This window comes from Podarcis muralis, chromosome 1 (assembly GCF_964188315.1).
Source record: "Podarcis muralis chromosome 1, rPodMur119.hap1.1, whole genome shotgun sequence".
Taxonomy (NCBI): Eukaryota; Metazoa; Chordata; class Lepidosauria; order Squamata; family Lacertidae; genus Podarcis; species Podarcis muralis.
In genome coordinates, this window is record NC_135655.1 from 124,033,627 (window position 1) to 124,058,507 (window position 24,881).

The 24,881-nt window shown below is 40.1% G+C and overlaps 1 protein-coding gene across 2 annotated transcripts in view; it reads left to right on the forward strand.

The window, feature by feature from the left end:
• The window catches only part of HYCC2 (hyccin PI4KA lipid kinase complex subunit 2), a 45,431-nt gene extending 25,826 nt beyond the window's left edge, over window positions 1-19,605 (forward strand). The window contains exons 8-14 of one of the 2 annotated variants that reach the window (XM_028751076.2): window positions 16-131; window positions 1,524-1,619; window positions 2,887-3,003; window positions 3,965-4,052; window positions 7,080-7,239; window positions 8,489-8,656; window positions 16,614-19,605. In XM_028751076.2, coding sequence (XP_028606909.1) covers window positions 16-131; window positions 1,524-1,619; window positions 2,887-3,003; window positions 3,965-4,052; window positions 7,080-7,239; window positions 8,489-8,656; window positions 16,614-17,212 — 1,344 coding nt within the window. In that variant the 3' untranslated portion in view covers window positions 17,213-19,605. The remainder of the gene's footprint in view (window positions 1-15; window positions 132-1,523; window positions 1,620-2,886; window positions 3,004-3,964; window positions 4,053-7,079; window positions 7,240-8,488; window positions 8,657-16,613) is intronic. The other variant, XM_028751088.2, reaches the window with a different exon arrangement.
• Window positions 19,606-24,881: the final 5,276 nt, after the last annotated feature.

The following is a 24,881-nucleotide window of genomic DNA, read 5'->3' on the forward strand; positions in this document are numbered from 1 at the left end:
TTCATTTCTCCGCAGCCATCTACTATTGGATCCATGGCTTTGACTGAGGGAGCCCTATGTCAGCATGACCTCATCAAAGTGGTTTATAGCGACCTTCACCCTCAAAGAGAAACATTCACTGCGCAGAACAGGTAAGTAGTTGATTCACCAGAGGGTTCACTACCAGTCTGTCAACATCTTTGTAAGATATGAAGAGAAGTTTGCTTCCAGGTTTTGGAGTCTGAGATAGTTAAGCAGAGCAGAAACTGTTCGATATCTCTGGAGAGTGGGCATGTTCTATTGCAGGGGTGAGGGATCCTTTTCTGACTGGCAGGCTGGATCCTAATGTCACCTACCCACTTCAACGTGGTGGTGCACCCACCTGTCAATCCCCTGAAGTCATCATGGCATCAGGTGACAAATTCAAAAGGGCTTGCGGCCAACGCTGATTGGTACCGAAAGCAAGTCCCTTTGAAGGTGTGCTTTAAACGCCTATCAGCTGATTAGGACTGATAGCTTGCCTTCAGAGGGGCTCACTGTCCCAGTGCAGTTTGAATTGAAATCGATTGAAATGGACAAAGCGGGCTTGTAGCAAGCCCTTGAAAGTGCGCTGTCAGTTGTGGTGTGGGACTCTCTAGTTTGGCCTGTCCCGTTGGGACTTGCTGTCAGCACCAATCAGAAGCTATCAGAAGTGCGCTTCAATTTCCCAGTTGTTCATTTGACGTCTTTATAGGTGTGTTGGCAGCTGGTGGTGTGGTTTGGGGAAAAAATCCATGTGGGCCAAATTAGATGGGTTGCCATTTCTTCCTGCCTGTTCTAATGGGTGCCTTATAATATACAATTTCTTCTGAATGCTTTTATTTAATTGATATTAGACTGTGCCCCATGCCTTTGTAGAAGTTTGTGTAATTATTAAATTGTTAAACTTTAATATACAGTAGTACCTTGGGTTACAAACTGAATTCGTTCCGGAGGTCTGCTCTTAACAGAAACCGTTCTTAACCTAAGGCGCGCTTTCGCTAATGGGGCCTCCCGCTGCCGCTGCGCCACCAGCGCGCGATTTCCATTCTCATCCTGGGGCACAGTTCACAACCCGGAGCAACTACTTCCGGGTTAGGAGAGTTTGTAACCCGGAGCATTTGTAACTCGAAGTACCACTGTATTTGATTTGTGGCCACTTGTGAGGCATCCTCATTCATGAATAGCATTCTTTCCGTTTTAGACCTTGCAAACCTTAGTAATTCATGACCTGAATGCAAACTTTCTAGCACATCTGTGGCTTCTAGTTTTACTTTGGGTGCTCTGTAAAGGAACTGAAGAATCTGGTTGCCTCTCTTAGCTTAACATTTTTGCTGTATGAGAACCGATTATTCTATTGAGCTTTTTAAGCCTTGCAACACTTCTATGCCAAACCCCAAAAGAATGAAGTCAAAGAGGTGTGCTCTCAGCCAATATTCTCCTGTTAGAGATTTCTGTTAATGGGTCTATTTTTTAAGAGGTGAGACTGCCGTTTTCAGTCTCATGTTCATCTTTTCTGTGTTTAGGTTTGAGGTGCTGAGTTTTCTTATGCTGTGTTACAACTCTGCAATCGTCTATATGCCTGCCTCTTCCTATCAGTCACTTTGCAGGATGGGTTCCAGGTGAGAATCATACACTTGACATCGTTGAGAAAAATGTTTTCTCCCAGGTTTTTTTTTTTAAAAAAACTGTTATGCAAAGAAAGAAAAGGTTCAAGTCTCACATGTTATTACCATTACATTTGACTTAAAATTTAAAGACCTAGATCTGTTTCTTAAAGGATTAGCAATCTGTGACCCTATTTTGTGCCTGATAACTTAAGGTGGTGTATTCTTTTTTTATGGGAGGCTTGGAAATGGGATGAGATCACATTTTTTTCTAAACATACTTTGAGAACCCTGTTTTTACTAGGTATTCAAAAGTAGATTTTGGAGCATCCCGGTTTCCCTCCAGCAGTTCCCAGGCTCTGAGCCTTCTTCCCTTGGGCGTTCCCCAGCTGGTTCCTACCACTATCATTACACTGCATCCAACCAATCCATGACTGTTAGATATGTCTGAAGGGCTGCATTTGTCCCCTAAGGGTATAGCATATATGAAACAAGTTGCTACTTTAAGAACTGTATGGGTTAGAGAAATGATGTCATTGGCACCCACTATCCCTCTTAGGATCCTTTTAGTGAGAAAGGGGCACCCATGCTGCATAAAGGATCCTCACAGGAGAGCATGGATTTGGATTCCATGGTCTCCCATCAGATCCCTTTAGGTTCCATTTCTGTTAAAATTGATCATTTTGATTGATACGAGGTCTTGGATTTGACGGGATGACAAATTTCCAGTGCTGGGCCTACCCATAGTTAGCTGTTACATGTGTGTTAGCCACAGTTAGAGCAGTGCCTCCAGATGTTGGACTCCAGTTCCCATTTCCCTTTATTGGTCATGCTGGCTAGGGCTGATGGGTGCAGGGGTCCAAAAACATCTGGCGCGTCATAGATTCCCCACCCTTGACTTAGAGCAATAAAGTAAGAATGTCAATTAGAAGGGGATTGGCAATTTCCTTGTTCCTCATTCAGGTGTTTCCCAGGAACAGAAACTGGGTTGACCTTGTGTTATGATTAGAGAGGTATTTTTCTGATCTCTAGCTTCCCAAGTGTCATTATGTATTACATTTTCTTGATTTATTCCCATAAAAAAAATCTTCCCCAGCGATAGGGAGGAAATGAAGGATTCCACCCATCACCCTTCCATTTTAGTCAAGTAGCTTTTTTGGCGGCGGGGGGGGGGGAGCTAGAACTAGAATTGATTACAATATGTAATTGACAGTATGAAAACTTGTTTACTCAAAATGTTCGTTAGATCAGGATTTCATAAATGCTCTTAATGTTTTGCCAGACTCTGTGTGAGTGGGTTTCCACGGCAACATGAGAAATGCTGGAAGGAAGATTGTGGCCGAGTGGTACTGGATCCTGACTTCATGGTGCAGCTGCTCACTGGTGTCTATTATGCTGTGTAAGTATTCAAAGTCTGGACAAGGAAGAGCTCTCTATTTTTAGCTGGATCAGAATATATTTACCTTTTTCCTGTCATCTAGCTGCTGGGGCACTGAGTACTCCTTTATTACCTATTTTTTTCCTAAGACTGGCCATTTTAGTTAGTTAGCATCTTGTAAATACCTTATCAGCCTAGCACAGCAATCATATGCATGTCTACTCAGAAGACAGACCCATAGTATTCAAATGGATTTTCTTTCAGGTAAGTGTGCATAGGATTGCTATCAGCTTTAGACCCTGAGGTTTAGCACTTCTGGCTTGCTTTAGATGCATTGTGGCAGTATAACTTTTAAAAAGTTGTGTTTTTTTAGCCACTTTGCTTAATTGTATATGTAAAAACTATTGAAAGGAGATGTGTTTGCCTAAATACCCTCCGTTACTGTACAGTGGTACCTCGGGTTACATACGCTTCAGGTTACAGACTCTGCTAACCCAGAAATAGTGCTTCAGGTTAAGAACTTTGCTTCAGGATGAGAACAGAAATCGTGCTCCGGCGGCAGTGGGAGGCCCCATTAGCTAAAGTGGTGCTTCAGGTTAAGAACAGTTTCAGGTTAAGAACGAACCTCCGGAACGAATTAAGTACTTAACCCGAGGTACCACTGTACTTAATACACAGGTTTCCATTGCTCTTTATGAAGTGATATAAATTAGATTATTTTCAACATTTGTTTTAAAGGTATTTTTAACTATAGGAAACTTCAACTTTGTTAGAAGTGCTAATGACACTCTCCTGATTGGAGGAAGTGCAGGTAGAATGAATTTGTCAATAATATGTATAGTTTTTAATAAGCTAGCTGCTGGAGTAAATTAATTACAGCAACACAAAAAGAGGGCTGTATTTGGAAGGTAAGTGATAGGCGGAAAAGCTCACATTCAGAAAAAATAATGAATCATCTTGTTTCCTTTTTATCCATATGTAGTTATAATGGACAGTGGGAAGTTGGCCAAGAAGCACTAGATGACATAATTTACAGAGCCCAGCTTGAACTTTTTTCTCAGCCACTGTTGGTAAGGAAAAAGTAACTGCAATCCATTGATATCATTAATATGTGTGTGCATATGTGTGACATGCTCAAACCCTTTCAGACCTAGCTTAATCTTTTTTCTAGTGGTCTGTGTGGTAGGGACACGGTTGGTGCTGTGGTCTAAACCACTGAGCCTCTTGGGCTTGCCAATTGGAAGGTCAGTGGTTTGAATCCACGTGACAGGGTGAGCTCCTGTTGCTTTGTCCCACCTTCTGCCAACCTAGCAGTTTGAAAGCATACCAGTGCAAGTAGATAAATAGGTACCACTGTGGCAGGAAGGTAAATGGCGTTTCTGTGCACTTTAGCACTCGTCATGGTGTCCTGTTGTGCCAGAAGCGGTTTAGTCATGCTGGCCACATGACCCGGAAAGCTGTCTGTGGACAAATACTAGCTCCCTTGGCCTGAAAAGCGAAATGAGCGCCATACCCCATAGATACCTTTGACTGGACTTAACCGTCCAGGGATCCTTTACCTTACCTTACTTGTAGTGGTCTCATGAGAAACAGTGGTGCTTTGGGGTTCTGACTGTGCCATGGAGCTGTATGTATTAAGCCTTCCCAAGCAGGGCTGAGAACCAAAGAGTTGCTCGGCTTCATGTACGGCGGCATTCAGCAAAATGCTAGTTGACTGGGGGAAGAGTGGAGGTGGATCAGTGACTGGTGTTCTCCCAGCATGCTTGACCAAATAACTCCTTTGTGAATCATGCAAATGTGCACTTTGGCTATGCCATGGTGGGGAGGAATAGCAACCTCTTTTGGCCTGAGGAGTGGCAGCATGCCATGCGCCTCTGGTGGCAGCATGCCATGCGCAAATGTACATGCATTATGCACACAGGAGCATAGTCTCCCCTTCTCAGCTGATCTGGAGGTTAGCATCCCCTCCCTGCTCATCAAGTGATCAGTCTGATAACCATCTCCACTCAGATTCTGAGCTAGATGTTTAAATATTTCCGTTCACCCCAACGTTGTTTTCCTTCACATTTCTGTTTCTTTTTTTCCTGCTGGTAGAGTCTTGGGGGCCATAAAAAAATAAAAATCTTCTGGTGACAGATCAATCCCCCTGGCCAGACAGAGGTTAACCACCCTGTATTATGTCTCGTTGTCACATCACACGTTTGTGATGGGCAGAACCATGATCTTGTATCATGAGGTTCATATGAGGGAGACCTAGAATGAATGTTCTTGCACACACATTGTGTTTGTATTTCGAACCTATGTCTTAGTAAAACGAAATAAAGCCCAATGCTTTCACGTTGCCATTTTGTGAGTGTCTCCCCACCGTCTCCATTTTGTAATTCAACGTTCCCGAAATCTGTTTATTCCAACCCAAGAGATTTGTGCCAGTGGGTTTCTTGTACAGCCATAGTACAGATAGTATTTTCCCACTTCTCCTATCTCTCATGTTTTCAAAATGAGTTTGCCGTGCAGCATAAGGGGCTGCTATTTAAGGAAAACAAGACTAAAACAACTGTGGATCTGTAGTTAATTTGATGACTCCTTGATCTCCCCAACCTAGTCCCCGCCATGTCCTGTTAGACTATAACTCCCAACATCCTTGAGCATTGGCCATGCGGAATAGGAATCATGGGAGTTATAGTCCAAAGCACCTGCAAAGGCTGGAGAAGACTGTTCTAGTCGGTTAACAGTATATTAACTTGTGTTGGCAGTAGCTGAAAAAATAGCGCTCCAAAAGATTAGATATTGGAATGGTAAGCAACAGTTTATATCTTTCGTGAGTCCACCTTGTCTTGTTTTCTCCTTTTGATGTAATTTCTGCTTCAGTTCCCAATCATGCTATAAAGTTCTATTTTCCCCCTCCTGGTTTTTATATATGTGACTCTGTATATTAATTGATTGGACTAAGGAATGGTCTCTCTGCGTATACCCTTTGGCAGATGACATATGAATATTGAACGATAAAAACTGCTGAAGTACTTGGCCTCAACTAGACATAAATAAAAATAAAATTGATAACGAAACAAGAGATCTGCACCTTTGGCTGTGAATGTAGAAAAAGAACGTAACAACAGCAACAATTTCTTTATATACTACCCATCTGACTGGGTTGCCCCAGCCACTCTGGGCAGCTTCTGACAAATTAAAACACAGTAAGACACCCAACATTAAAAACTCCCCTATACAGGGCTGCCTTCAGACAGATGACATTCACAGAGAATTGGGCCATGGGGCAACAGATTTGAGCCAGGGCTGTTAGTTGCTGATTTCTGTAAAGATTAGAGGCAGAGAGCCAGTTCAGGATGTACTTCCTAAAAGGTAACGTAATAATATTGAAGTCTGATACTCATGCAGCAGTCTGAAAACTAACTCAAATAAATGTGCGTGTGTGTTTTATAGCATTTAAGTACTAGCCATTTTGCAGCGGAGTACTGTGGGTTCATTTATAGGCAGAAAAGAAATGCAATTTTCATCTTTTGAATAGATTTGATTACATAGCTCATTTGATGAAACGTTATTGGCTGGAACATTTAATTGCATGCTTCTGAACACCATAATGCCTCTTACCTGGTGAATTATTAGAACCATGATTTCATTTAGGGGATGACTAAATGCACTACTAGATTGAAAATTCAACTGAAAAATTTAACCTCCTGCTGGCCTGTTTCTGAGACCAGCTATGCTATAAAACTTGTAGGTGGATTTATATTTGAATTCAGCTTTTGTTTCTGACTAAACAATGAGCCCAACAGAAAAGTAACTCAATTGATTTGTCTCATTTAATAATAACACTACTACTACTAATAGGAGTAATGCCATCCTCATTTCAAACACTTGTCACTTTTCTCCTAAACTACTTTATTACGGAATTTTCTTTTCTTTTAGAACTGTCTTCCTTCTCTGGTTTTCTTACTTAAGAAATAGATTTGAGTGTCCTGGGATTGCAGTTAAATTTATGTAATGCTCCTGGCTCCTTTTCCAGTTTGTTCTGTTTTTGGGGGGTGTTAATCCACTTGTTAAGAGCAAATTTGTACAGCGTTTTACTGTTGCCATAGGTTGCAAATGCTATGAAGAATTCGTTGCCCTTTGATGCTCCTGATGCATCGCAAGGAGGACAGAAGGTGTTGAAGGTGGAGGTTACTCCAACTGTGCCGAGGATTTCTCGGACTGCCATTACAACAGCTTCAATCCGCCGACATCGCTGGAGAAGAGAAGGTAATTCTTTCCGGGTTAAGCTATTAATGTAGCATAGCATTCTTCACCTCCATTGCTACAAACTGGTCTCTGAGCGTGAATGTTAACATTGGTTTCTGCAATATAGATAGTTGTGATCAATTTCTGTCCACTGCATGTGTAAACATATAATCATGATATCCTGTAAGGAGGTCAGTATCCTTACTTTATGTTCTGGGGAACCTAGAAGGGTTTAAGTGATTTAAGTGGTATCCTATGGTACAGTTTGTTTGTTTTTGCAGGGCTAGAACATAATGAAGTTCTGACATCCTTTTCCATATTTTGTTAGTTGGATCATATCTCTAAAACAGTCTTAAAACATACTCCTGTGGCTTGAAAATATGCTCATTTGCAGTTTGTAGTATGCAGCCACATAGTATCTCTGAAAATTTGGAAATTTGAATGTTTCACATTCCAGGAGTGCAATTTTGGAATGTAAAAAACTTTGAAAAAGGGGAAGCAATGTCAAAATAATAATAGAGCTTGGAGTGAGAGGATTCATAACTATAAAACTAATAGGGGTTTCATTGACAAAATTTATGACTGGCATTTAAGAAATACTAAGAAGCTTAGATAGAACTTTCACCAAGTTTACATAATATGTACTGTCCCTAGAACTATATTTTCAGGCCCTAAATTTGAAAAAGAAAAAAAAAACCTTATTGGTGAATGTCAGTTTGTTTGTTGAGCCAATTTTGGACTTTTCTCATTATTTTTAATGATGAGCAGCTTTCTAATTAAGACTGGTTCTAAAACAAACATAAAGTTGAAATTTAAAAAATATCTATTATAATTACTTTTCATGCATTATGTTTATTTTAGAATTGTGTTTATTTTTGAATCACATTACTTTTAATGCTTTTATTGCCACATATATTAGAGTAGAAAAGCATAATAGGCAAACTTTAAAAATGGAATTCTTCTCTCCATTAAGCTTCCTTCTGCTGATACTCTGGTGTTTCTTTCTATTCTGGCTTCCTGACCCTAAAACCAGTATTACCATTTCGCAAATCATTGGTCATGTGTGTCCTTATCATTGATATGTTGTATGCTGGTCTCTTTGTCTACAGCACGTCTATTTATATGGTGTCCTGCTGCTCTCTGCCTAGTAAAGTGCAGATAGCATTATTGTTGTGTTCCATGTCTATGCAAAACCTTCGTTTCCCTGCCTGGGGCGGAATGTTTAGGGAAAGAGTAGAAAAGCACTAAAATATTATATGTTGAATCCCAGATGGCTTTGACTTCTCAAGCGATGCTGACTTGAGCATTCCCGGATCTCCGATCCTACACGGCTCCACAGACCTAGGGATCAAACGCAAGCAAGAGGGGGACGTGCTGGTGCTCAGGACCCCTGAGCATGGCTCACCGGAGCCCAACCTGGCAGCAGCCACAACAGAGGGTAGGACAGAGATGAGGCAGAAGTCAGTAAGGCAGTTGCTGGAGGAGGATCCTTGCTCCTTATCCCCAAGCAGAAATCCTTTTCATTCTGGAGTGTGTTTCCACTATCCCAAGGTGTATTCTCTTCCGCTTCTAACACACATATCCCTTTTATGCTTAGCACCAGGTTTGGAACTAACTTTTCCAGCACTATGCAACTCAAACCTCTTTGTGACACTTAGCTTGGCATGGCTAAAATAAGGCAAAGCGCCACACACAATAACTTTGGGATTGCTTGGAAACACCCTGTTACTGAGCATGTTAACTCAATAATAATAATAATCAGAATAATCAGAATAAGTGAATGCACCAAGTAAACAGGCCAAAATCATTTTGTAAATCTCGAATCCATTTAGGGTATGCAATTTTTATTTTACCCCGATTTCAGTTAAGAAAATATTTAATTAAAGAAATTTCTAAAGGTTTTTTTTTCCTCGTCAAGCATCTTTTGCATAACACTTCACTTGCTGTGTTTCCAATTTGCTTGATTGTTTTAATCTTCTGGTCATGAGAACTGTGTGAGTGACCAGCTATGTCCTAAAGTTGAATTAAATTCTAGTTATGAGATTGTGTCTCATACCAGGTTGTCCTGGTAGGTGCAGCCTAATCTTTGTGAAAAACATAGCCTAATACAGTGGTATCCTTCAGGCCATTAGTGCCTTTTTATTTAGACAAGATATTATTTTGTTCTCTTGAAGGAAGAGGTTCTCTTTTTATGTAGTTGATATGATCAGTCTACAGTCCCTTTGGTCCTGATGGAGGGATGCTTAATTTGCTGTACAGTTATATGAATATATTTTGCTATTCCTCAGGTCATCTGAACCTGTTTGTGTGAAGACCCCTTTCTATATTTGGTGCAGCCTTTTTGGCATGGCTGATGACTCAAGTCATATCTTTTGTGACGTTGTACTTGCAGGCTATGTACTGCACATGCGTTGCAGTTGCCGTAAGGAAGGTTAACATTCAAAATATTTCTAGAGTTAATGTTTTGTTGCATCAAATGTAAAGGAAAGGCAAGACCTTAGGCATCAGTAGAAAATTATGGAAGTGTTAAGCAATTTTAGAATTAGCTCGTGGTGCAGAACGAGTTTGAGCATGCTCAGTAAATAAGAGCCTCAACCTTTCTCCATTTGTCCCAACTAGTCTGTTTTTTGTTGTACTAACTAAAACATTGCATGTGCATGGCCAGAAGGATGCTGAGAAATCCTCACATGCTGAGTATCTTCTTTTGAAAAATGGTCGCTAAGTATGTGGCACTCACATTTTTAAAAACACGTCTTATTTTTAAAGACCTTCAGTGTTGTACCACGTGACTTTTTATTTGGAGTGTGCATCACCCTATTACGGTTAATGGCAAATGGAGGGAAGAATATGGGAGCATGGCTCCAAGCAGAGAAAACTTGAGGTTGACTTTTTGTTCAGGCTGAGCAAAGCTGTTTTTCAGTGATGTTCTGGGGTGAAACGGGTTTGGGCTTGGGTAAAAATAATAATAATAATCCTGTTTGTAATGTGAGTTTTCATTTTTGTGGTTTTTATTGGTGATGTTAATCTTGCAAAAAATACAACTAGTAAATACTGTTTCTTGGCTATGCTAATTTCTGATATTCCACATTTTTAATTACGAAGAATGGTAGGTGGAAGACTTGGGTTTCTGTGAAATGAAGCTATGTCAGTTTTCATATACAGTGGTACCTTGGTTTTCAAACGTCTCCATTGACGAATATTTCGGTTTTCGAATGCCGTAAACCTGGAAGCAAATGTTTCGGTTTTCGAACATGCCTCGGAAGTTGAATATGCCATGCAGCTTTTGCTGAGTACAAGATCCTGAGGCCTAGCTGTCAGCTATTGAGTTTCCGTTTTTTGAATGTATCAGAACTCAAACGATCTTCTGGAACAGATTACGCTTGAAAGCCGAGCTACCACTGTACTGCAAGTTAACAAGAAGTGGAATAGTAATGTCTGTATGGAAAGGTGTGATATTGACAGCAGGTTTTGGTTAGTGGTTTGTGGCCATTGGACAAAAAAGCCAGAAGGTGATAGTGTGGAGAGTCAAAAATAAAAATATTTCAGTATGACAAAAACTGGCCCCCGCTACATGCTTCTGATTTTTTTGTTTTATTGTTGTGACAAACATTTTGCTGCCTCTCTAGGCTTTGTTAAATAACTTTTGTTTTTCATTTTCTGTGGGAGAAGAAAGCTGTGCTTCCTTGTTTTGATTGAGGCCAGAAAGGAAGTAGGAGGGTGGATACTGAATAGTAACTTAGTTAAGCAAATTGCTCAGAAACCTCACTGGAGTGTCTGGGTTGTGGCTTGAAAGGTACTACCCTGCATGTTGTCTTGTCTGTTTTTCACTCTTGAGCACTGCTGAGCTGCTTGGGCCTCTGCATGGTGGTAGCCTCCCAAAAGCTGCCACTGAGCCTCTCTTGACTCTTTTCTCCCAGCGGAATGGATACTTCATGGTCTTAATTCCTCAATTATTGTTGCAGGTCTCCCATCTTGCAGGTTCAAACCATTTAATTTTGAGTACATTGCAAAATTATCACGAGACTTCAGTTGCACTTATGGAGAACTTTGGCCATGTAGTTCTGGAGCTTCTCCATGCAACTTTCACAATATCCATTAGGATAAGAAAGGCTTGAGAGAGGTGGTGTTGGTGGCAGCTGCTGCTGTTGAACCAAATGCACTGTCACCTGGCTTTGCATGATGATCTCAAAGAATATAAATGTTGCGTCTGATAAAGGGGTGCTTTTGTTTTCAGGATGTTCTGTTCTAGGTATGTATTAAATGGCTTTTGTATTTGTATGTGTAAATAATACCATGTGCAGAGTGACTCGTTTTCTTTAAATGTCCTCTTTGATATATGGGAAGCACTGTATGGAAATGTGCGACAGGCTGCTTTCTAATTTTGTTGCGTTTCGCAGGGCAATGTTATGTTAATATTTATAAAGATGAGTTGAATAAATTCTGCTTAGAAAAGAACAGAAAATACCCCTTCAGAGTGTAAAATGTTGTGTGTTCCTTGACAGTCGAATTTAATACTAGATTTAAAAATCTGCCAATATGGTAATCTTGCCGAGGAGAAGAGATGAAAGACAGGATATATTAGGAACCACTTGATAAAACTGAGGAGTGTTGCATAATTATGAAAATTGAGTTAGGGCAGTGATTTCCAGCTAGTGGGTTGGAAGCTACAACAGCTACAGAAGGCTACTGCAGTATGGATGATGCAGGAATGCTCCCAAAGGTGGCAATTCTTCTTATTACCCATCTAGATGGAGATGAGGCTGGAGATGCTTCCATATGGCACTAATTCCACACTTATAGCACTGACAGTTGAAAACTGCTCACCATGTGGATTGCCTCAAATGGAGGTTTCATGCCAGTGTTGCATGTTTCCAGCAGTTAGTGTTGGCACAACAGGCAAATCATGTAGCGAGTCAAGTTGCTTTGAAAAGGTTTAGCAGTAGCCCCATAAAAGTATTTACAATGGCACTTTCATAGAAATGACAATATAGTGAGATTCTACCTTAAGTCACGCACATCTGGAACGATAATATTGCTTTCAGGAAGAATGAATACAGGGGATAAACTGGCCAGTCAGCATCTAATCCGTGTCATTTTGCTTTTGTTTCCTAAATCTTTTCCATTTTCCTGTTTGCTATATATATATATATATATATATATATATATATATATATATATGCTTTCGTAGATTTTCACGGGTACAGGAATGCAGGTTTTGGTGTCCTCGGGTATCTTCCCGTGTAAAAGTTGGGGTGTCTAGGCGACGTTTCGACGAGGTCTCACTCGTCATCTTCAGGCTGGTGCTTTCGGCTTCTTGTTACTGGAACAGAGCAGGATCTCAGTGTTTGAGTTCCTATAAATACTGTTGAGGAGGTGTGGCCTCCTATGTTCTGGGCAGAGAGGAAGTTCCCAGGCTAGTGTGCCTTTTCTTCTTTTGTTCCTTAATTGCTTGAGGGATATCTTGAGTGATTTCTTGAGTGATATCCTGAGTACCACTTAGGTGGGTCATTAGGTGTGGATTAGTTGTTAAAGCCTTTGTGTCTTGACCTCTTGAACTTTGTGAAGAGTTTTTCTGAGAAGATGGGTGTACTACATTTAGTTGTGCTCTGGCTTGGCTTCGTGTATAGGGGCGAGCTGTGGTTTTGTGGCCTGTGCCAGCCAGATCTGTGTAGGGATTGCAGGCGGGTGCAGCATCCGGAGGTGCCACCATGGTTTGGCTACTGGATGGTGTCTGTAATTTATCTGTGGAGAGGGTCTGGGTTTGGGTCTGGTGTGGTTGATTGGTGATGGCGTTCTGTGTGCCTCTGGATCTGGTGTCAGTTTTTGTGGGGAGGGCTAATTTCCAGATGTCTGGCAAGCCCAAGGATAAAATCCAGTTGGAAAACCAAGGGGTCTATGAAATACCCTGCAAAGTCTGCCCAGCCACGTACATTGGACAAACAAACAGACGAATAAATGCACGTATCGCAGAACACAAGAATGCCGTCAAAAAAGAAGAAAAAACTTCCTCTCTCTTCCAACACATGAAAGAAACAGGACACGAAATTAATTTTGCAGATTCCAAATTGCTCTCTAACATGGAACATCACCACAAGAGAATAATCATGGAAGCCATCGAGATAGAGAAACACCCTCACAACATGAACAAGCGTGACGACACATCCCGCTTGCCAGACATCTGGAAATTAGCCCTCCCCACAAAAACTGACACCAGATCCAGAGGCACACAGAACGCCATCACCAATCAACCACACCAGACCCAAACCCAGACCCTCTCCACAGATAAATTACAGACACCATCCAGTAGCCAAACCATGGTGGCACCTCCGGATGCTGCACCCCCCTGCAATCCCTACACAGATCTGGCTGGCACAGGCCACAAAACCACAGCTCGCCCCTATACACGAAGCCAAGCCAGAGCACAACTAAATGTAGTACACCCATCTTCTCAGAAAAACTCTTCACAAAGTTCAAGAGGTCAAGACACAAAGGCTTTAACAACTAATCCACACCTAATGACCCACCTAAGTGGTACTCAGGATATCACTCAAGAAATCACTCAAGATATCCCTCAAGCAATTAAGGAACAAAAGAAGAAAAGGCACACTAGCCTGGGAACTTCCTCTCTGCCCAGAACATAGGAGGCCACACCTCCTCAACAGTATTTATAGGAACTCAAACACTGAGATCCTGCTCTGTTCCAGTAACAAGAAGCCGAAAGCACCAGCCTGAAGATGACGAGTGAGACCTCGTCGAAACGTCGCCTAGACACCCCAACTTTTACACGGGAAGATACCCGAGGACACCAAAACCTGCATTCCTGTACCCGTGAAAATCTACGAAAGCATATATATATATATATATATATATATTTTAAAAACCCTCACTAAAATTCACAAAAGCAAAACACATAGCATGCATTCTTATATTAATGGCAACAAAACATTCCTTCAACACATAAGTCCTATAAGGACAGTAATCTCTTGTCCCGTAATCTCTTTTCTGGAAGAGATGGTATTTCAGTATGCCCTCCCAGTCCTGGAGGCATTTGCTGCCTCATCTTCAGTGGGGTTGCTGTGGGTCCTGGCAGGAGCCAGGTTTACGTTAATAATAATAATTATTTTTATTTTTATTTATACCCCGCCCTCCCCAGCCAAGGCCGGGCTCAGGGCGGCTAACAAGCAATGATAAAAACAAGCTGAATGAATACAACTTAAAAACAAGATTAAAATACAACATTAAAATACTAGTTGCTTGGAACAGCTGTTACCTTGAAAATGTCCAAGGCAGCTCTTGGACCACCTCATAAGAACTGATTGTACCAGGAACATGGCTGAAAATTTCAGGAATATTATATGAAGGACTTTGGTAACTTGGGTAAAAGTGCTCTATTGTATTGGTAGTAGCTTTTAAGGGCCTAACTAGGTGTGCTGGTAAATGTGTGATTGTATTTCTTGTCAAAACAAAAAAAATTCCTTCCAGTAGCACCTTAAAGACCAACTAAGTTAGTTCTTGGTATGAGCTTTCGTGTGCATGCACACTTCTTCAGATACACTGAAACAGAAGTTGCCAGATCCTTCTATATAGTGAGAAGGTGGAGAGGGGTATTACTCAGAGGAGGGTGGGGATGGGTGATTGGCAGATAGCTGTGATGAGCCTGTTGACGACTATTAACGACTGCAGTAGGTCTTACAGGAAAAAGCAAGGGGTGAGAAGGTGAAAAATGGCTTTGTCATGTATAGTGAGATAAGAATCCAATGTCTTTATTCAGGCCAGGTGTCTCCATGGTTTTAAGTTTGGTAATGATTTGCAATTCAGCAGCTTCTCTTTCCAGTCTATTTCTGAAATTCCTTTGTAGTAAAATAGCTACTTTGAGATCTTGTATAGAATGTCCTGGGAGATTGAAGTGTTCTCCTACTGGTTTCTCTGTCTTGTGATTCTTGATGTCAGATTTATGTCCGTTTATTCTTTGGCGTAAGGTTTGGCCTGTTTGTCCAATATAGAGAGCTGAAGGACACTGTTGGCATTTGATGGCATACACAATGTTAGACGATGAGCAATTAAATAGTCCAGAGATGGTGTGTGTGATGTTGTTGGGGCCAGTAATGGTGTTGTCCGGGTGTATGTGGCAGCAAATACACCCGGACAACACCATTACTGGCCCCAACAACATCACACACACCATCTCTGGACTATTTAATTGCTCATCGTCTAACATTGTGTATGCCATCAAATGCCAACAGTGTCCTTCAGCTCTCTATATTGGACAAACAGGCCAAACCTTACGCCAAAGAATAAACGGACATAAATCTGACATCAAGAATCACAAGACAGAGAAACCAGTAGGAGAACACTTCAATCTCCCAGGACATTCTATACAAGATCTCAAAGTAGCTGTTTTACTACAAAGGAATTTCAGAAATAGACTGGAAAGAGAAGCTGCTGAATTGCAAATCATTACCAAACTTAAAACCATGGAGACACCTGGCCTGAATAAAGACATTGGATTCTTATCTCACTATACATGACAAAGCCATTTTTCACCTTCTCACCCCTTGCTTTTTCCTGTAAGACCTACTGCAGTCGTTAATAGTCGTCAACAGGCTCATCACAGCTATCTGCCAATCACCCATCCCCACCCTCCTCTGAGTAATACCCCTCTCCACCTTCTCACTATATAGAAGGATCTGGCAACTTCTGTTTCAGTGTATCTGAAGAAGTGTGCATGCACACGAAAGCTCATACCAAGAACTAACTTAGTTGGTCTTTAAGGTGCTACTGGAAGGAATTTTTTTTGTTTTGACTATGGCAGACCAACACGGCTACCCATCTGTAACTGTATTTCTTGTGTCTATTTTGTCCTTCTAAGAAACTCCCTTCCCACTGAAAGCTGATGCTTCCTCTGGTGATTTTCATCGTGACTATGGCGAAGGGAAGGATTAAACTCCCCTCTTCCTGTGTGCCTTGGTTTGAATCTCAGTTGGCTCATCACAACTGTTGTTTAGAAGGGAAAATAAACATGTTAAATGCAATTATGCCCACTGAATGTCTCGTTTGCCATAACCATTGAAAATTTAAGTAGGATGCAGAGTATTATCAATGGAACGTAATTTGTTGGAAGTTGTAGCCACCCAGAACAATTCTAATAACGTTTACTCAGAAGTAATCCCTCTGAGTAAGTGTGTTTCAAGACTTCAGCCTTATATGGATCTTCTGGGCTTTGACAGAAAAAATATATATTGTGTTTTCAATCCTAACCATGTTTATTAGGAGAGTTAGGTCACAGAATAAAACACAAATTTGTGAAGAAATGTTCTAGGTGCAGTCGTAGAAATGTTGTAAAATTTGTACCATGATGGTTTCGTTTCTCAATCTGATTTCTTTTGGGTTTTTAGATGGTGAGGGTGTCAATGGAAGAGAAGAATCTGTGAATCTTAATGATGCTGATGAAGGATTTTCATCTGGGGCGTCCCTGAGCAGCCAGCCAGTTGGAGCCAAACTTTCATCCACATCTCAAAGGGGCAGCTTAAGGAAAGGAGTGACTGGGCGTTCAGCCAAGGATAAGGAGATTTCAACACCTACTAAATCCATGGAGAGCCCTCGAGAATCTGCCCGTAAGCAGTACCTGAACCAGTCTATTGACCTCAGTACAGATGCAATTGAAATGACTCCTACAAAGAAACACCTGAGCCTGCCTGCTGGGCAGGTGGTGCCAAAAGCCAATAGCGTGAGCCTGATTCGGACTGCTAGTGCTTCTTCCAGTAAATCATTTGACTACGTGAATGGCAGTCAAGGGGGTTCAGGAGTTGGTATTGGCGGTGAGGGTGTTACTAACTTAGCAGCTGGCAACACCAATCGGTTTTCGACCATTAGTCTACAGGAGGACCGCTTAGGCCAAGCTGGAAATGGCAAAGATGTCATCTCGCCAGGAGCTCCTCTGACCAAGCAGTCCCGATCCCCAAGTTTCAATATGCAACTCATATCCCAGGTTTAACTTTGTTGTCCTTCCTCCACTTTCCCCTTTTACCCAATTCCTCGTTGAGCAACGACAGCAACCATCATCCTATAGTGTGAAAATCCTGGCTTTTGTGATCTTGTTCAATTCATTTTAGATGTCATACTATATTTTGTACTGAAACAGCAATAAAACCTCATGTTCCAATCCCCCCCCCCCCCGCCCTTGCCCTCCCTAAATGTTGTTGTGAAGCAAGTATAAGATGTACTTTATGCCTTTTCCATGCCTTCCTTTCTCCTTGGGTGATGTGCAATCCATTGTAGGCTGATCAGTCCCATTTCAACACTGTGAGTTTTGAGAAGATCGGAGGAAATGGTGAATGTGATCCCTATGAAAATGAAGCTTTGGCTTTTTTTTGAGAAATAGAAACGGGTTAGCTTTCTCAATCTACAGTTCTGCAAAGACTACTGGACTGTGACTTTTTGTCTCTTAGAACCAGGAGTGCCTCAGAGATTCTAATAGGACTTTGGACCTCTGAGTTAGTGCAATCAATTCCGAGGGAGGGAAACGCTGCCATTGCTCCTGGTGGCTGTCTGAATGCACTTTGTCATGAAAACGAGAGCAGTCCTCCCTCTCTACCACCCTCTATTCTTCCTCCCCAAACACTTCACGTTCAGCAATTGAGACATGCACGTTTTCCAAGTTGTTGCCTCCTCCGAAAGAGTGGGCTGTAAGTAGACAGTGTAGGTTACAATGCACTTTTAATGGCGTTGTAGCCATATTTCATGTTACATGTCTTCCCCGTCCAGGACACAGGGTTGATTTGCCTATATGCCAGGACTTCCTGAAAGATGAATTATGTTCAAAAATAAGTGAGAAGTAGAAAAGGAGCACACAGGCTTACCCAGAAATTGCTCTTCAGCACTGCTCCTTTTAAGAGAAGCTATTTTTGTAAGTTGATATTCTTTGAAATGAACAAGAAACTGCAGATGAAGAGAGGCCGCTTGCTGTGGTGTGACTAAATTTAGTCACAGAATAGACTCGGAAATCTGCGGTAAATACAGAATGTTCTCCAGAAAGATATGCCAGGAACAGAGCCAACGGCTGCAGGAAACATAGGTGACTGAATCCTCTTAAAACCTTTGCCTAAACAATGGCGTTTTTGGCAGTCCTATCTCCCAGAAGGGTAACAACTCACTGCCTATATTTTGATTAATCTATTGCAGTTGTGACTATTTCATCTAGCTAATGTAAGGTGTGAGGTGGAATCCTCTTCCCTCTAATAATCTGGGAACTCGTACAATTGAAACTAATTTTGAATGCATGTGACTGGTGTGTGGGCAATATTTGGCGTTTACGCTGTAGATCACTGCTTTAAATTGCATTTCTTATTCTAAAGAAAAGTATTCATCATGTTTTGGACAGTCTTGTGTATACATCAACAGCAAAGGGGGGAATTTTGCCCCTTTATCCCTTGTACATTGATCTGGAAATGTGCAGGTTATTAATCTAAGAAAAAGCTGTTAAGTTCTGTCTCCCAACTCTGGCATTTTGGGTTCATTACATTGGAGAGGAAGGTTGGGAGGAGTAGAAACAATAGGTTATTTTTAGAGAGAATAAAGACTATGATATTTAGAACTACAAAGTGCCATTACTCTGCTAAATAATAATGAAAACAATTTTTTAAATATAATTGACAACTTCCAGTTCTGCTGCTCTCTTGCTTCCCGGACTCATAACTTTAAAATTCCACTTTTTCAAAAGGACCTAGCCTACCTAATAGCAATGTTGTTTTGTACAATTGCTGTAAGAGTTATAGCAGTTCTGTAAAGGGTTCTTACTGAAGCTAAACTAATGTTGAACCATTACATACTAAGGGATGGATCTAGAGAAAGTTATTTACACTTCGTTCCCATTCAAAGCAGTGGGACTTTTAATGACAAAGTTATTACCTTGATTTCCATGAGACCTGAGTTCAACTAAATTAGTTTGAATCCAATCCCGTATAATTGAAACTCAGGAAGGTTCACTTGTGATTAAATGCAACTAATAAATATCCAAAGTAATAACTAAGCAGTGTGTAAGGCGTCGGCTAGACTTCTTTTGGCTCTGAAGTCAGTACAGTACTTCAGAAAGTGCTTATGTTCCATAGACTGGTGAAAGGGGCCTGATCACACCTCTTAATTTTCTAGCATACTGGTGGGATCCACTCTCAATTATTGTTCTATAGAAACACTTCCTTTTTAAAAAATAGCAGAAACTATAGCCAGGTCCCCAAAGGCTGCATGACTAGTTCCTTAGGCTTTGGGTTTGGTAAACAACAACTCACCATCCCACCTGTCAAACCATGTTTGAAATGGAGGGAGCTTTTAAAAGAAAATTGTGGATCATGGCCATGGTGGGGATAGCGCTGGTTGCAATTAAACTGGAAATTTAAAAATAAAAACCACTGGGTATGTCCAAGCTCATAGGCACATCTTGAGTACCTTTTTAGGATCCCACTCTATGTAGTCTACACAAAGGAAGCCAAAAAAGGGAATCTTAGTCAAAAGAGAGGAAATTTATATTATTGTAAAGCAGGGCTGGGGGACCTGAGCTTTTTCAGCTGCTTTTGACTATTTTTCCCATCGTCCCTGATCATTGGTTATGTTGGCTGAGGCTGATGGGAATTGGAGTTCCAAAAAGCGTCCTGTCCCCTTCCCTTGGCTGACGTGTGCTGAGGACCAAATCGGTTGTTTGTACTTTTTCTTTCTGAAAGACACGGAAGTGAGATGTTAAAACGAGTTTTGAAAGAACGTGCCAGCCTTTTCTGATTTGTAATGGCATGTACACAAAGTGCAGAAATGCGTATTATGCATCCCAATGGGTGGTAGTCCTGCTATCAAGTTTGAATGTGTTTAACAATAAGTCTTTATTGCTTATTAAAATGAAAACCAAAAGATGTTGTGTATCTTCAGCACATTAAAATTACAAAAAAATAAATAAATTATATATAATGTTTGTGTGTGGGATAGAGGTTGTCTCAGATAAGGCTGCTGAAACCCAAATTAGTTCTTTTATTTTGTTGTGCAGTAGAAACATATTGTACTTGGTTCTTTTGTTTTTAGTGCCTTCTGGCATGAATCTAATACTTGCTTGCTGCTCTTCTTCTTCTTAAATTCCCTTTATTGTCCTCTTTTGACGCAATTCAGATTCTATCCCTCTTTTAATATGCACTTTCCCCATATTGTGGGTTCAAGTGGTATGCTTTCCTTGTCCCCCGAGGATCTCTATAGTATGTTCTGTAACAGATAAATGCTGCTGAGCGCCTTTTTTTAACGGTGTGTGTTTGTGTGTCACCTGCTGGTATCAAGCAGTCGTTTTAACGGGTCCATGTTGGTGCTGTTTGAGCGTCTGTTGGTGTATCTGCTGCTCCATGCTATGGTGTTCCAAAGTTCTGTTGAAAACCTGGTGCTTTTAAGTACTGGCTCAATATAGATGTAACATCTCTCCCCTCCCCACTCATTTTTTTAAAAAAATCCATGTTTGATACTGGGAGTTAGCCCAAGTGTGTTCCTTTCCTCTTAGCACCTTGACTTTTGCACGCTCTCCTCTTCCTCCTTTCTGCTAAAACCCCACCCACTTTAGTTTATTTCTGGATTTGGTGGCACACTAGTTCTCGGGAGTGTTTTGAGTATCTATCATGTATTTTAGAAATATTAATACAATACCAAAAGTATACAGGGAGTCAAACGCTAGCTTTTAGTTGCTGGCTTAAAACCTGACTTGGGGTGAGCATTCAACTTGGCACAGAAACTATGCTAGCAAAATGTTGAAAAGGAAGGAGGACGCAGAGAAGGAGCCAAGTGCTTGTGCCCCCAAGGAAGCTCCCAATATTTTAATCATCTTAAGAAACTAGAGAAATACTAGGTCTTCATTGAGCCACTGTGCTTTCTCAAGAAATGAATTGAACTGAAATGATACAGCATTGAATTGATGTGGAAAGGCCAGAGTTGTCAAATGAACTCTGATTGATCATTTGCCTTACGAGCTGTTTTCAGCGTATTTTAAGTCACTTCCTGATAACTCGTGACAAAAACAGTATTTACATTTAAAGCCCTTTCCCCGTAATTACTTGTTATTGTCACAGCTTCTGCTTTTTAGAGTGTGGTTTTACACTTTCACATCTTGTGTTTAAACTGAAGGTACCTTGTGGAGGAATATGAGCAGGACATGTGATAGTTGAAAATATAGATGTTGCAGAAAAAGTCTGTGAGCAGGAGACGTTAGGATCACAGTTCAATGCAACAATTTTCACTTGCAAACCTCTAGGGTGGAATTGAACAGTCCCACAATTAAATAATATCCTGCTTTTAATTTTGCCCAGGATTTATACATGAGGAAAGGTGAACATACAATTGCAAGCGGTCTTATTTTAGTTACGTTTGGATATTGGGTAAGGGAGCTATCGTTTCATGCTGCAGGCAACAGTGTGAGATGTAGTGGGTAGCTATCAAACAACATTAAGCACTATATTGAGAATGAAAGTGTATTATTGTACATCTGAAGTGTGCAACTTAAGGGCAGGACTTCGGTTCAGTTCTTAAAGTGATTATCAGCATGAAACTAAAGTTCCATATGGAAGTGATGAATTCGTATCACAGCGGATATGTATTAGCATAGGTTTTTCAAATTCAGTCAGTGTCTGATACATGTAGTAGATGCTCTAATTATCATGTTTCTCTTCCTAGATTTAAGCTTGGCAAGTTTATATATTTTGCCATCGAAGTAAGGAAAATCACAATGTTTTCAAACAATTTTATTTGCACTATTTTGTGAACAGTAGAATTGCAGGGTTGAAGGACTGGTCACCCTCTTATTGGATGAGTGTATGCAAATAGGTACATTTGTGATGGGTTGACAATCGATTGCCTCAGTTGTTTGTATGCAATATGTAAATATAACCGTAATATTTTCTTGCCTCCAAAAAAAGTTAAGGTTTGCCTTTTCATTTTTATCAGTGTTTACCTGTAAGTTAAAAGATTTTTTTACGGTTGATTAAAATTAGGTTCGAACGTACTCATTTTAGGATGGGAATGCTACCCCTCTGGCCATGGTTTTAAGCTAAGATGATTTCCCCTTCTGAACTCACACACAGCAACAATAAACAGTTCAGGATATTAGACAGACTGTAAAACCTAAAAATAATAATATTTGGATAAAAATTTCAGATGTTTTGTTTCTTAACATCTTACAAGAAGATTGAAAACGCGGCAATTATAAACTGTCTTTAGTACTCAAAGTGTAAGCTGGGAAAATTAAATCCATGCCAAATACTGTTGAGTTGATGCGTTATCTAGTATTAAATACATTAAATAAACTAAAGCCCATAGGCTCAATTTATTTTTGCAAACCTCTGTTTGGGTTAATTCCCAGTTAATCTGCTTCATTCCAACAGTTTTAACAAATCTTACCTAGTTTTATACAGATAAATATTAAAACAGATAAATCTAGAGAAAGTAAAGCATTCTTTTATTTAATGGACATCAAGGAAAGATCAGTGCTTCACACCTTGTTGAGTCAATGGAACTAGATCACTTACTGATTTGAAAATTGTCTAGATTGTCCTACTGCGATTATTAATATGAAGCTTGTTACTTTTTTGTTGTTTGGGATCCAAAGATAATTTAGAATCACTCAAGTGCTTGCGAATTTAATTTTTAACTCTTAAGAAATACCACACTCAAAACTGACACCACCTGATGCCATCCAGTAAGCCACATTTGAAACTTTAGCTTTTACAACCGTGTTCTGTTTTGAAGCAAACTAATCTAAACTCTGCTTGAGCTCTCAGAATTATTTTTACAAGTGTTGGATTGCAGTCACTGTTTATAATTCTATTTAGTATTTTAACTTTATGTGCAGCAAGTAAATTGAGTAATAAATGCTCTGCCCTAAAATAATGGGGGGGGGGAATGCCTAGGTTTGGTGGAACAGAATGTATTCATCAGACTTGAAGAATTCCAGAGAGCATGGTGTTTGTGTATGTATGTTTAGCCATTTTCATCATTTGTAAATTCCAAGCTAACTCCAGAATCACAATTTTTAAAAATGCAGGAGCAAACTATGTAGATAATAGCCATTTTAAATATATATTTACTGAAATTCCTTGTGGTTATCAGGACTGAGGCTTGGAATTGCATAAATCACAATAGGTTATGTAGTCATATTTAGAAGTAGAAAATATAATATCTAGGATGGGTGCAGGGCTGGGGGGTATAACTTTTTGTGTGTATTTTTGTAAATTCCTGAAGACTTTGTGTTAAAAATGTGTCCAGTCTTCAGTAGACTAACTTTTATAGCAGAGTTCTCAGAACTGCCTACTGGCCTTTTCCAAAAATAATGTTAGACAAAGTGCTTAGGAATAGTTTATCATTTTGCATATTTCTTAACAAAGTCAGTTGCGTTAATAAGCTGTTTCATTTTCATAACTTAATTTTCAAGGTAGATATATTTTAGTGAGCACAGTAGAATGTTGGTATATTTCTGCTTTTGTCATTTGTTTTAAAAGATGACTTCAAAACAGTTATCTCATGTGCTAGATGTTGAAGAATTAAAATAATTATACATTGAATTATATGTTGGTACCAGATAAAATGACAGTAGAACACTCTGGTGCTTTAATTCAGATGGGACCAATATTCTTCCTTTTCTGGCCCTGAGTAAGGACTTCTATAGTTAACAGCCCTCCTAGTTCAACAATTACTCCAAGTCTTTATAAAACAAAATTTAGCAGGACTTGAAATTGGAGAAAGTAAAAAAAATACTGTGTTTCACTGAGTTTACCCAACTTTCTCTTTGACTTGAAATTTTATTTATAATGAATGTGAGTGTGTATCTTTTTTAACCTGCTGATTTAAGGATCATTCAGGGGTGGGGTGGGAGTTCATGAAAAATAGTCATGAGTGTTTGAACGTGTGTATGTGAGAGGGAGGGAGGGAGAGAACTGTTCTCTTGTAAAAAATACTTTTTACAGTGTCTCACCATTAGTGTAGAAATTTGTGGGAAGGGCATTAGTAATTTTGTTCTGGCTATTATTTGGAAAGCAGTTTCCAAACTATAAGTTACACGGAAGTCTCGATTGGGGTGGGACTTCTATTACTATTTAGCAAGTTGCGAAAGGAGTTGTCGCTGAATTTTTAATGTTTGTAATAGGAACACCCAATTTCCCATTAACCGTTTGAATCTTATTATCCTGCAGGAATTGCAATCATTTTTAAAGCTGTTGTATAATGTTTAGCTATCGAAAGCACCCCCCCCCACCCTTTATTTTCTCTCATACAAAGGTTTACTTCTGAACTAAGATTTTTGAAGGATTTTTACTTTTTCGGCATTATGTAACCTGTTTTACCTCGTTCGCAAAAGGAGCATAGGCAGCAATTACCCTGCTTTCTGTAAACAAAATCTATTTGGCAGAAAGACTTGAATTATGTTAATGTTCCACCAACATGAACATGCATGCTGGTATAACACCCAAAACGTTCAGAATCTGGTGCTGGTGAAATGCTAATCAAAATGGGTTATGTAATAAATGCAGTCTTTACGGTGTTGGGGACCCTAAACTGGAACCTGTGAATAGCTTGTATTAACAGAACTCAGATGACATGTTTTAAGATCATTATATTGGTGCATGTAAGCCATTATCTTAACTGTCTTACTGAATCTGGTT